Consider the following 13791-nt stretch of genomic DNA (forward strand, 5'->3'; position numbering starts at 1 on the left):
CAGCATTCCAATACTGTAACAGATAAAAGTTTTACAATATAATTGCCTTACAGTCCGACAAAATCTTCGTAAGTGAACGGCTGAAAAAAAAGTCGTTAACGAGAGGGACGTCTCGCACACGACTCCACCCGGCCGATTCCCTGAGAAGATTTGGTCAGAGCGCCTCGGCGAAAAAGTGCGTGTTGACAAACCATAGCGAGAGTGTTTGGGGATGTCACCTGCAAGGTGTGTATGTTGACGGAGATGGGCCGGATGTGGACCTTCTCGATGTGCGCGCGCTGGTGCTGCCCGCCGAAGAAGCGCACGTCGTACTGCTCTCCCTCCACCTTTATCACCTGCGGAGAGCGCGAGCGACAGTTAGCGTCAACTACTCGCCACGGGCGAGAAAAGTTCATTCGAAAGACGGACGACAAACACAGATTAAAATCACTGTCAGTCATGAAGGACTGATAAAAATATTTATTCTAACTAGTATACATTTACACAAATAAAAACATTTGTCACTGATGTATAAAAACAGACAAGAATAACAGGTGAAGTTGAGATCCAAACCCGTCTATCGCTTCCCAGTTATAAAACAGAAGTACTTTCTGTGGTGTTACATAACCTTTTAGGGTTCCGTACCTCGATCAGCAACGGAACACTTACAGGATCGCTCGGCTGCTCGTCCATTCAACTATTAAAACCCCTTTTCCTCACTAACAGGCAGGTGTATTGAGCTGAAATTCATGCCACTTATTGAGGTCCGGTCATACTGTGTCCCGATCGTGACACGTGCATCTCGGGTTACGGAAGGAAGAGAGAAAAGCAAAGCACAATCTAGTGAGATGAAATTCTTGAGGACCAGTATTGGTGTGACAAAGACAGAAGACGGGTTAAGAAATGAGAGGATCAGAGAGTTAATGAAGGTGGAGCCATTACAGGAGGAGATAGAGAAATCGAGGCCGAGATGGTACGGACACGTTAAGTGAATGGAGGAGAAGAGAATACCCAGGAGGATACACAAGATGAGACTGGAAGGAAAGAAATCGAGAGGAAGATGGAGAGACAGATGGCTGAAAGGAGTGGAGGAATGCGCCCAGGAGAAAGGAGAAGACTGCACCGAGGTGAAGGCAGAGAGATGGTGGCAAGACGGAAGACGATGGAGAGGCTTGCGTTCCAAACAAACCTGGTCAGAGGCTGGAAACTGTCCACGATGATGATGATGATGATTATGATGACCAAGGTCCACAATCCCTTGGTGAAGCTTCTAAGTGAATGCAATCAAAAGATACGGCCATTTATGTCGCACATTTTGATACTCGAAAACTCACTCGTAGGGTACTTCCCTCTGACCTAAAACCATCAAATTTGCAAGAAGCACTACACCTAAACGAAAAAACAATCAGAACAAGATTAATATGTAATTATATCACACAAAAAATTCTTTAATTATTTGTTATCCAACTACAAACTTAAAATTAAAACATTCCAGGGACCAATAACTTGTCAGTATCAATGTCAACAACACGCAAAAATTGTTGAGACTCGCAGCTCCCGGGATGGATGGTATGTGTATGTACATAATTAAGTCTGTCACATTTTCCCTTAAAAGCCATGCAATCTATTCCCCCCCCCTTAAAAAGCACAGGTGCCTCCTGTGTATAAATACGATACAGGTACAGACCAGCTAAATTACAGAACCTCTCTTTTCAGGATTATTGAACATATTCTAAGTATAGTAAATTTCCTTGAGGGTGAAAAGCTTTTGTCCACTAATCAGTACAGATTTAGAAATCATCGCTCACGTGAAACTCGGCTTCCCTTTTCTCACATGATATTCTGCAACCCGCGGATAAAGAGCAACAGGCAGATTCCGTATCCTAGATATCTGAAAAGTATTTGACATGGTGCCCCACTGCAAGCTGTTCAATAACGGGACAAGCATATGGAATAAGTTCACAGATATCTGAGGGCCCCTAAGACTTCTGAAGTAATAGAACCCAGTACCCCATCCTCGACAGCGAGCGTTCGCTAGAGACGAGGGTATCGTCAGGAGTGCCCCAAGGAAGTGTGACAGGATGGCTACTGTTCTCTACATCCACAAATGATCTGGCAGACAGGACGGTTAGCAATCTGAGGTCAAGAGGGCCTCAGAATAACTACACACAGTGTTGTCAAGATAATTTGGAAGTGCACTGATGTCTGATGTGGAATTTAGGAAAAACAACTTTGAAATTATTAATTGTCTTCGCTTAACACTTTCTGCGCACATTTGTTTAGGATACATTCTAAGAACTGCGTGTCTGTAAACAATAAAAATTAGAATGTCATGTGGAATGTTTTATACTTGGTCTATACCACTACAAATGTTAGATTGGTGCATAATTTTGTAATGTTTTTCCAAAGGTTTGATAAACACAAAAGATATACATAACAGAGACTTCAGTTTCCAATAATATATTCTCCGTCAATATTTAAAACAGTCAGCCATCGCTCGAGTAATTTTTCGATTCTGCGAATGTAGAAATCAATCTCTTTTGAGACGATCAACTCATTGATCCGTGTTTGAAGCATTTTTTCATTTGGAAAGGAAGTTCCTTCGAGGTTGTTCAACAGAGAGCGGAAAAGATGACTGTCTGAGGGCGGACGATCAGACAAATGAGGTCAGTATGGAATGACTTCCCAACCCAACACCTGTATAGTGTTTTTTTGTCAGTCTAGCAGAATGTGTGCGGGTGTTATTGCGGACTAACATCACTCCACACTGTCTTCCCGCTCACCGTTCTCGGACCGAGTATGCAAGACGTCTCAGTTGTCAACAGTAAGTGTCAGTAGTGACAGTTACATCTCGGGGAAGCAATATGTAGTACACCGCACCCCCGCTGTTGCACCAGATGTGGAACAAGATCTTCTGTGGATGCACACAGGCCTTTGTACAGGGAACTGCTGCCTCTTTTTTTAAATGAATTATTCCTTTCTTTCTCGAGTTAGCATAAACACACCATTTCTCGTCACCAGTAACAATAAATCATAGGAATGGCCGGCAATGTTAACGAGTCGATGACGAGCGAGCAGAGACGTACCCACTGATTTTTCTGATTTTTGGCTTATACCGCGCTGTGCCAATTTTTGAACCTTCCCCGCAGCATCCAAATGCCACACGATGCTGGAACAGCTCATCACATCTACCACTTCTCAAGTACACTGTCGTGGATCATCGTGGATTAACGCATTTAAACAATCTTTACGAAACCCCAAAGTGAATGTGGAGAGTCACTAATGTCAAAACGATCCTCCTGGAAACGAGGAAACCATTTTCTTGCTGTGCTCTAACTGGCATTATCTCCACACACGGCATAAATGTTTCTGGCTGCCTCAGCTGCCATCACCCTGCTATCAAACTCAAACAGACGAATGTGTCACAAAAGTTCCGATTTCTGCACGAGGCACTCCATTTTCTAGCATCCACAGCTCCACTCGTTTCCTCCAAATGGCAATATGTGAACTCAACTGGCAAGAGTGAGCAACAATAAAAATTACAATCAATATACAAACCCACTGCAACCATAATACCAACACGCAAAACAAAAACACTACGAGCTTACACACCAACCTAACATTTACTATCTTTGAAATATACTGTGTATACTAAGTGAATCACAACAGTAGGAATTATTTAACTGGCTAGATAAAAAGAAAATCTACTCACCGAGCAGTGGCAGGATACACGCGTAATACTGCTGTGGCACGCTTTAGGAGCCAGTGGCGAGCAGTGGCAGGATACACGCGTAATACTGCTGCGATTGGCAAGCTTTAGGAGCCAGTGGCTCCTCCTTCAGGCAGAAGGGCTGAAGGGGAAGGAAGAAGGGTGAAGGAAAAGAACTGGAGAGGTGTACGAAAAGGTGTAGTTCTTGGGAAAGTCACCCAGAACTGGGTCAGGGGAGATTTGCCGTACAGGATGAGAAGTAAAGTCTGATTGTCGGGGCTGCATCGGGCAATATTTGAGAACCTGAGAGCTTAAAGGTGGAAGACAGGGTAATATGCAAGACAGATATTACTGCATAAACATCTTGCATGACATAATAAGAGCGAAAAGCTAAGTGCACTGTACGTATCAGAGGTGGGGGGGGGGGGGGGGGGGCAGTGAAAAATAGACGGTAGAGACAATGAAAGATGTAGAAAACTAAAAAGGACTGAAGCAAAGCGTAGTTACAGTGACGAAAAGCCGAGACGGGCAAGAAACTGACGTAAATTAAGGCCAGGTGGATGGTGAGAACAGAGGATGTGCTGTATTGCTAGTGCCCACCTACTAAGTTCTGATAAACTGGTGTCTGAGGGAAAAATCCAGACGGCACGTGTGGTGAAACAGGCGCCGAGGTCACGTCGTAGAGCACGCTCTGCAACAGACTAGCACTACGACGTGCCCTTAATTCTCGCCACCTATACGGCCTTAATTTACATAAATTTCTCCCGTCTCAGCTTTTCTTCACTGTAACTACTCTTTGCTTCACTCCGTTTTAGTCTCTAATCTTTCATTGTCCTTCCCGTCTATTTTTCACCGCCCTCTCCCACCTCTGTTACGTACAGTGCACTTAGTTTTTCACTCTTATTAACTCGTGCACAATGTTTTAGTACTAATCTCTGTTTCGCATATTACCCTGTCTTCCACCTTTAAGCTCTCAGGTTATCAAATCTCGTCTAATGCAGTCCCTGAGAATCAGTCTTTCCTTCTCGTCCCGTACAGTAAGTCTCCCCTGACCCACAGTTCCGTTTTCCCTAAACCTCTCCAGTCCTTTTCCTTCACCCTTCTTCCTTCCCCTTAAACCCTTCTGCCCGAAGGAGGAGCCACCGCCTCCAAAAGCTCGCCAATCACGACAGTCTTACGCGCGTATTCTGCTGCCGCTCGGCGAGTAGAATTTTTATCTGTCCGATTAAATAATTTTAACGACAGAAGGAATGTTACAGATGCCCGCCGATTACTTAATTTGTACACCGAGAAGAGCTAAACCTGCCGACCGGAGCTCCGGCAGCGGCTCCGCCCTTCCGACAGTACGGGAGCGGTGCAGTACCTTAGCCGGCCAGTACGGAAAGCCCTTCTGCTTGGCGTAGACGAGTTGGTGGGGCGGGCGGCAGGGCTCGCAGAACCAGTGCTTGTCCTTCTTCTCGTTGGAGACCCGGTAGCAGTCGCGGCACTGCCGGATCTCCGTCAGGTCGTAGACGCAGTCCCGCAGCATCTGCCGCGCCATGTCCGCCAGGCTGGCTGTGCACTGCGAGAGAAAGCACAGCTCCGTTCAGTCGTTACCGAGTCGGCCACCTCCCGGCACCGTCAGTCGGAGCAAAATGTTTCCGACTGTCGGGCCGTTTCTTTTTCCCATTTTACGACTGACATTTACTTTATGGAGGGTATGCAGACACAATAACGCCTTTGGTATACGACCTCTCACTTGATGAAAGGCCTGTTCCTAAAGACTGGAAAGTAGCAAAGGTCACACCAATATTCGAGAAAGGAAATAGGAGTAACCCACTGAATTACAGACCCATATCACTGACCTCAATTAGCAGTAGGATTCTGGAGCATATACTGTACTCTAACATTATGAATCAGCTTGAAGAAAATGACATCGATACATAACCGACACGGATTCACAAAATATCCTTTTCTTGTGCAACACAGCTACCGTATTTACTCAAATCTAAGCCGCACTCGAATCTAAGCCGCATATGAAAAATGAGACTCGAAATCGAGGAAAAAAAATTTCCCGAATCTAAGCCGCACCTGAAACTTGAGACTCTAAATTCGAGGGGAGAGAAAAGTTTTAGACCGCACCTCCAAATGGAAACAAAGTTGGTCCATTGTAACATGAGACACAATTCAGGTCGAATAAATGACGATACAGCTGCAGTAGTTTGGTTCGAGTCCTAAGCTTAACAGTTAAACTTAACCGAGTAGCCATTGCTGTGTGTCAGGTGCTCCGTCTGTATTTATACGGGTACCCTTCCCTTCTCACGTGCTTCATCTGGTTTGAATAGATTGCTTATTTTGCTTTGATCTGATAAGTGCCGTTCTCTTTGTTATTGGTGTTTACGTCACTCTAAGCTGAAAATGCATTTTTGTGCTGTGTAATGCATTGTTTGTCTCACTCGCGGCAGGGGCTTGCTTTTGAGCGCGCTACCGCAGCTTACAATAAAAAGGAGAGAGGAATCGTCTCATAAGCGAAACGATGGCAATAGACTGCTATTTGTTGTTACTTCCACTGCTGCTTTCCTTGATAATAATCAACAAGAACCAAATAATAGACTGCGTATGATAGAAGATGTTCTGAAGGAGAGTTTAGCGAAAGTTTTTCTCCGTTCGAAAATCTTTGCAGGCGCCTCTTTAGTATATTACATTCTGCACAGAAATTAGAATCATCTTAGATTTAAAAATCTAATCAATTGCTGTGCTTCGTTTCTGACTGTATCACTATTAGGCATAAGAATAATACGAATATAAATATGACACGATCTGTATACTCTTCTGCATTTGCTGTTGTCTGACTCTTAGTTTTGTAGATTATTAGGCAGACAGGATTTACACGAGATAGCAGCAAAGAGATTTTGGCGCCAGTATTTACCTTTGTGCTTGCAAAGCATGCCAGTGTAGCGCTACATATATTCGACAACAGAAGTTAGTTGTGGCGGTACATACCAACGTTTTTCATAACTTCCGCTTACTTTGCACTCTATTCTAATCTGCAGGGGATGTTTGGATTACAAAAACCAGAAAAAAAAGTGCGGCTTAGATTCAAGTAAATACGGTAGCTCTTTATTCCCATTTAGTAATGAATGCTGTCGACACGGGATATCACATCGATTCCACATTCCTAAATTTCCAGAAGGCTTTTGATATTGTTCCTCACAAGCGAATAAATCAATCAAATTGTGTGCATATGAAGTATCGTCTCAATTGTGTGACTGGATTCGTGATTTCCTCTCAGAGAGGTCACAGTTCACAGTGATAGATGGTAAATCATCGAGTAGAACTGAAGTGATATCTGGTGTTCCGCAAGGTAGTGTCGTAAGCCCTCTGCTGTTCCTGATTTACATAAATGATCTAGGTGATAATCTGAACAGCCCCCTTAGATTGTTTGACGATTTTACTAGACAGTAAATTATAGCGACATCGGCAGACGATCAATTCGAATTATAAAATGATCTAGAGAGCATTTCCGTACGGTGCAAAAAGTGGCAATTCACACTAAACAAAGAAAAGTGCGAGGTCATCCACACGGGTACTAAAAGAAATCCGATAAATTTTGGGTACACGATAAATCGCACAAATCTAAGGGCTACCAATTTGACTAAATACCTAGGAATTACAATTACGAGCAACTTAAATTTGAAAGATCACACAGATAACATTGTGGGGAAGGCAAAACAAAGACTGTGCTTTGTTGGCGGAACACTTAAAAGATACAACAAACCCACTAAAGAGACAGCCTAGCATTACACTTGTCTGCCCCTTGCCGGAATACTGGTGCGCGGTACGGGATCCTTACCAGGTAGGACTGACGGGGGACATCGAGGGTGCGTGAGGAGGGGCAGCCCGTTTCGTGTTATCGCGCAATAGGGGTGAGAGTGTCACTGATACAATACGCCAGTTGGAGTGGTACTCACTGAGACAAAGACGGTTTTCTCTGCGGTGCGATCTATTTACGAAATATCGATCACCGACTTTCTCTTCCGAATGCGAAAATATTTTGTTGGCACTCACCTACGTAGGGAGAAATGATCATCATCATAATAAAATATGAGGAATCAGAGCTCGAATGGAAAGATTTAGGTGTTCCTCTTTCCCACGCGCCATTTGAGAGTGGAATGGTAGAAAAGTAGTACGAAAATGGTTCGATGACTCCTCTGGCAGGCACTACGTGTGAATTGCAGAGTAACCGTGTAGATGTAAGGTGAAGGTGTCAGCACACGGGACGGGGCAGCTAATGCCAGTGTGCACCTATCGCACTTCGCGAGATGCAGTACCGTCGGCACGCGCCACGAGGCGGTTAACACGACCGTGCTATCGACGCTCTCCGGTGATAGTTTTCAGCTTTCTTTGACTAGCGAATCGTACAGTTTATATGTGAAAATGGGGAGGTGTAAAATTGCTATATGACTTCTATTAAAACACACATTTTCTTTCTCGACCGTGTGCTAGTCGTATTGTTCTGTCTGCAGAATACACATATAAAAACTTCTGCATCCGTGAATGTGTAACGAGACAAAAATGAAATATACGTGTCCACTCGGGAAGCACATCAGCTTACAAAAGTGCATCAAATCAAACAAACTCACTTCTGATAGAGAGCACACATACATTCACATATGTGGAGTAAAATAAAATTGAATACAGCAGGAAGTGAAGCCACTTCTGAGCCACGATCGGTTCCGGATGGTGGTGCCTCAACCACCTACGCTGTGGTGGAACTCAGCTTCCAACTACCACTTACTTTTTGTTACAATATTCTGAAGGCTTTAATCAGTGAAATGTGGTTATAGTTAACTATAACGAAGCAATATGATGTTTCTCAGCGTTTTATTACAACAAATTGTACTGACAACCATTCATTCTTGAGATAGCCAATGTGCTGGCACTTAGAAACAGCGTATATTCATAGTGTGTAACATACGACAAGAAACCTGCCGAGTATGGGCTTCTACTGAACATGACAAATACAGTACAGAGTATTCCTTCCTGCTTGCGATTGTGTGTTCTTGTTTCTCAGTGGTTCCACTTTACGTGGCACGTTGAAATATCACACAACTTGTTTCGTGTTTCACGTGACAAAATCACTCCTCAGAGAGAAACAGAAGGAAGTGATGTCACAAAGCTCTTACAAAAGCCACACTGACGCTAACAGACTCATCCCGTGTGCCGACAACTTCGCCGTTCTTCAGGTGGTCGAACACTGTCCTAACAACAGTATCGTGAATGTAATACAAAAATTTATTTCCATCTTAACTGCAAAGTTTTTATTCCTAGCTTTATGCCTGTGACTTCATCCACATATGCACATGTCATATTTTGCACACTAACTTTTGTAGATAAGGGTATCATTACGAGTGGCTCAGGGCAGTACGATAGGACCGTTCTTGTTCTCTGTACACTTAAATGATCTGACAGATGGAGTGAGCACCAATCCACGACTATTTTCTGATCACGCTGTAGTGTGTAGGAAAGTTCTGCCATTGACCACGTGAGGATACAGGATTACTTTAACAGAATTTCTACATGGAGCAACGAATGGTGAATTGCTCTGTGTGTAGAAAAATTTAAATTAATGCAGATGACTAGGAAAAGCAACCCTATAATGTTCTAATAGAGTATTAGTAATGTCCTGCTTGGCTCAGTCACAATTATCACATATCTAGGTGTGATGTTGAAAGTGGTATGAAATGGAACAAGCATTTCAGACCAGTAGTAGTATAGGTGAACAGTTGATTTTGGAACACACATTGAATTTCAGAATGAGATTTTCACTCTGCAGCAGAGTGTGTGCCGATATGAAACTTCCTGGCAGATTAAAACTGTGTTTCCGCCATATCCTTTCTTTCAGGAGTGCTAGTTCTGCAAGGTTCGCAGGAGAGCTGTAAAGTTTGGAAGGTAGTAGGGAGACGAGGTACTGGCAGAAATAAAGCTGTGAGTACCGGGCGTGAGTCGTGCTTCGGTAGATCAGATGGTGGAGCACTTGCCCGCGAAAGGCAAAGGTCCCGAGTTCGAGTCTCGGTCTGGCACACAGTTTTAATCTGCCAGGAAGCTTCACATTGAATTTCGTTAAGTCTTGTTGCAGCTGAACCATCTTGTGGCAATTTGCTGATCCCAGAAGTACACTTACGGGTGTTCTCATTACCACTTAGATGAAATATCGATTCATCACTTAATACGATGCTGGATATCTTCAATGTCGTGCAGCAAGATCTCACTTGCAAAGCCAGCATGTAGTCAGAGCTTGTAACAACAATAAACAGTAAGCACGTAGTTGTAAGCATCTCCTTAAAATTCTCCGCACTGCCATCACGGGAACTGCAAATTTGAGACAAGCCTAGCCTACCCTCACCCATTCGAACATTCTTCAGTCACTCTTTGTTGTCCCATACTCCTCTCTCTGTGCACAACAACAGAAACAATACTGTTTTGAGTTGGTCTTTCATTTGATGTATTATTTATAGCTTTAAGTTGAATGTAATAAATGCTGAAAACCCATACTTTCATTTCGAAATCCTCTGTATACCTTACGAAAAGACCACAGAGGTAAATTTGAGCTCACACAGAGACAGATAAGTTCTTCCTGCAAACCTTTTGAGACTGGAACAGGAACTGGAGGAAATGACAATGGCACATACAGACCCTCCACCACACACCACAAGGTGGCTTGTGGGGTATAAATGTAAATGTAGATGTAGATGTAGATGAATAAATTACTGGTTTCAGTCGTTTTGCCCTCTGGAGAGAACTACAGCACCCGTCTCAAGTTTCAAAGACGGCCGACAATGTCTGAAACTTAATTTTGTACTGCTTGGTGCTCAAAAATAAACTGTCTTCAAACCGATCATTTGAACAATAACTGACACCTCCAGTATCCCCGAAATGTCCAACATCTCCGGGCTCCGATTCCACAGTTACAGTCTACTTTCGGGCACCAGTGCAGCGGCGACTGCCGGCTACTCACCGCCGTGGTAGATGACGACGTTGTGCACGATGGTCATGGCGTCGGCGCGGAACTCCTCGAGCAGGCGGTACTTGCCCTCGCCGGCCTTGTGCTCCATAGTCTTGAGGTCCATGGGCCGGTAAATGAGGAAAGCGGCGCGCCACCGCTCCGACTGCCCCTGCACGTCCGTCCGCGCCACCGGCAGCGACCCCGCCGGGTGGTGGTGCACGATTGCCGACGTGCGCTCGGGGATCGAGTACGGGTTCCGCGGAGGCGGCGCTGCCGTGCGGTCGCAGAGGTTCGCCGGGAGCTGTCGATACGCACATCAATTTCTCTGTTACGTTTCGTGTAATCGCTATTTTTGGAAAATGCTGTGTACAATATACGAACAAGTTTTATTTTCTCGAACCTTCAGACGGCAAAAATAATGTACAATAATATGACTATGATACTGAAACTTTCTACCACATTAAAACTGTGTCCCGCAGCAAATGGAGTTCGAGTCTTTTCCCTTCACTGTCCTGATACTTCCGAAATGATGTCAAGTCAATATCTCTGTTTATGCATACGTATTACCAGTAGTACCGATTCCATGCATGGAACTACTGAATACCTTTTTTCATCAAGCTGGAGGTTTTGTTTTATTCATGAGGGGATCTAACAGACTGGCCTTCCCTTCATACTTGAAGGATTTGGAGATTAGTAGCAGTCTTTTGGCCACTAGTAGCAACATTAAAATTCTATATTTATTAACAAATATTAATGTTCATTGACAAATATTAAATCATTTTTCAATAAAAATATCATTTTTATTTTTAATTACTAATCATGGGAAAATGACAATATTCACCATATATTAAAGTTTATTACAAAATGCTAAACACCCTTTAGAAAAGAAAATACTTTTTCATTTCTAGAGATTGCACAGTAGTATTTGTTTATGTAATTGTTTTCCATTTAATAATCAGGCTTTTCACATTGTTTCATCAAAATTTAATTTCATGTTGTTAGTAATACATAATAAAAGATGTTAATTTGACTAAAAAATTACGATTCAAAATTTGTTAACCCTTAATCAGGCTGGTCCCCACGCTGTTACCATTCCTGCCCCTGTAACTGTTCGTGTGCCATCCAACGTTTTCTTGCAGCACAGCATAATCTGACAAGTTTTGGTGCACTTTTCTCAAATCTAGTGATTGCTGCAATTGTATGTTGCGAACAATTCAAAGCTGGCATCGGAAATGTATACTATGAAAATAAGTACATTACAATTGATTTATTCTGCCAGTCTCTTGGAAGTCTTTACTGGAGGAGAAAACACACGAAGAACACTTTTGGAAAATAGATGTTTCAAGAATCTGATTCCTTGAGTGATGTACGAGGGCTATTCAGAAAGTAGGGAATATTTTGGTATAAAAAAACAAACTAAGTACAAGAAATACATTTTATTATATACATCTGAAAGAGCAACTGACATACTACTTTTCAACATAGTCACCAAACGCAATGAGGCATTTATCGCAGCGGTAGACAAGCTTTGAAAGACCGTCGTAAAATTCTGCTGCCTGAGACTTCAGCCAGTGAGTCACGCCCGCCTGGAGTTCCGTGCCGTCATGAAAGCGCTACGTTGTGAGGCAGTTCTTCTTCTTGGGAAATGAGTGGAAGTTGCTTGGTGCAACATAGGGCCTGTAGGACGGACGAGGGAAAATTTCCCATTTGAATTAATAATGGAGTTCTTTAGTGCAGTTTGCCATATGAGCTCGGGCGCTGTCGTGCAAAAACAAAATTTTGGACGTCAGCTTTCCTCGCCGTTCGTTCTGAACTGCTCTTCTAAGTCTGTGCAAAGTTTGACAGAACTGGGCAGAATTTATGGTTGCTCCACATTCGAGAAAATCAGTAAAAAGCACACCTCGCCTATCTCAAAACACTGTCACCATCAACTTCCTTGCTGACAAGGTTTGCAAACATTTTCTTAGTTTTTGGGGGGACCTCGCGTGCCCCGACTCCACGGACTGTAATTTTGTGTCGCAATTGACACGTTTCACACAAGTCTCGTCACCAGTAACAATTTGATCCAGTAATGAATCACTATGTTTGTGGTAGGCCTCCAGATGTAAATGTTGCCCCCATTTGCTGTTCTTTATGGTGCTCTGTAAGCATTTTGGGCATCCACATTGCACAAAATTTGTGGTAGCCTAGCTTTTGAGCGACAATTTCAAACAACAAAGTCCACAAAACTTGGGGAAAAGAAAGTGAAAGCTCCATTATAGTGAATCGTTTCATCAACTGTAGCGACAAGTTCATCAGTCACAGTGCTCGGGCGTCCACTCTCCTCTTCGTCGTGAACGTTGATTTGGGCAGTCTTCAACCGAATGCGCCATTTCTGGGCGGAACTTTCACCGATTACGTTGCTTCCGTACACTTCACACAGTTCGAGATAAATTTCTATGGGTTTTAGGTTTGTGGCCAGCAAAAACCTTATCACAGACTGCACCTCGACAATTGGTGGGATTTTCGATTGCGACACACATTCCAAATTCGAATATCGAAAAAACCAGATGCGCAGAGATGTTCCCGCTCTCACAGATGGATGCCAACTGAGCTTCCGAGCACGCACGTACCAAAATATACGCGATAGGTGCACACCTAGCAGTGTCAGACGGAAACGTCCTCTACTTTCTGAATAGCCCTCGTATTTCGAAATTGGGTCTCGAGTGATGTATTTAAAAATCAGGTTTCTGAAGAATGCCTTGCAAGAATTAAATTATGAACAAAGAATAGAAATCTCAGTTGTTGGTTGGTACCCGTGTGCACTTACAAAGTGTTCAGCATACTTATTTGTCTCACTAATTACTATTATTGTTAACAACGTATCATCGAAAATGGACGTGAAAATCCAAGTGGACCCTTGTGGCCAGTGTGAAATTCTAAATACACTTTCTAGAGCCTCCAGCTGTGGGCCAACTGTGGGCCCGAGAGCCACTGCACAACTCCGCACTGTCAGGCAGGCAGAACTCAGTCGAGCAGTCGAGGGGTTACTTATTATTCCTATTTGTTAATACACACGCAATTAAAAATGTCACTCTAAATACAAATAGGGTATAATGTTTATTGTTTACAACATACC

At 43.4% G+C, this 13791-nt stretch overlaps 1 protein-coding gene across 1 annotated transcript in view; it reads right to left on the reverse strand.

Annotated features, from left to right (window-relative positions):
* The window catches only part of LOC124720190 (zinc finger MYND domain-containing protein 11-like), a 221012-nt gene that overhangs the window by 74294 nt on the left and 132927 nt on the right, over positions 1-13791 (reverse strand). The window contains exons 7-10 of the mRNA XM_047245513.1: positions 10686-10974; positions 8164-8169; positions 5052-5242; positions 219-335 (exon numbers count right to left, since the gene is read on the reverse strand). Coding sequence (XP_047101469.1) covers positions 219-335; positions 5052-5242; positions 8164-8169; positions 10686-10974 — 603 coding nt within the window. The remainder of the gene's footprint in view (positions 1-218; positions 336-5051; positions 5243-8163; positions 8170-10685; positions 10975-13791) is intronic.

The sequence above is a fragment of the Schistocerca piceifrons genome, chromosome 11, assembly GCF_021461385.2.
Source record: "Schistocerca piceifrons isolate TAMUIC-IGC-003096 chromosome 11, iqSchPice1.1, whole genome shotgun sequence".
Lineage (NCBI taxonomy): Eukaryota > Metazoa > Arthropoda > Insecta > Orthoptera > Acrididae > Schistocerca > Schistocerca piceifrons.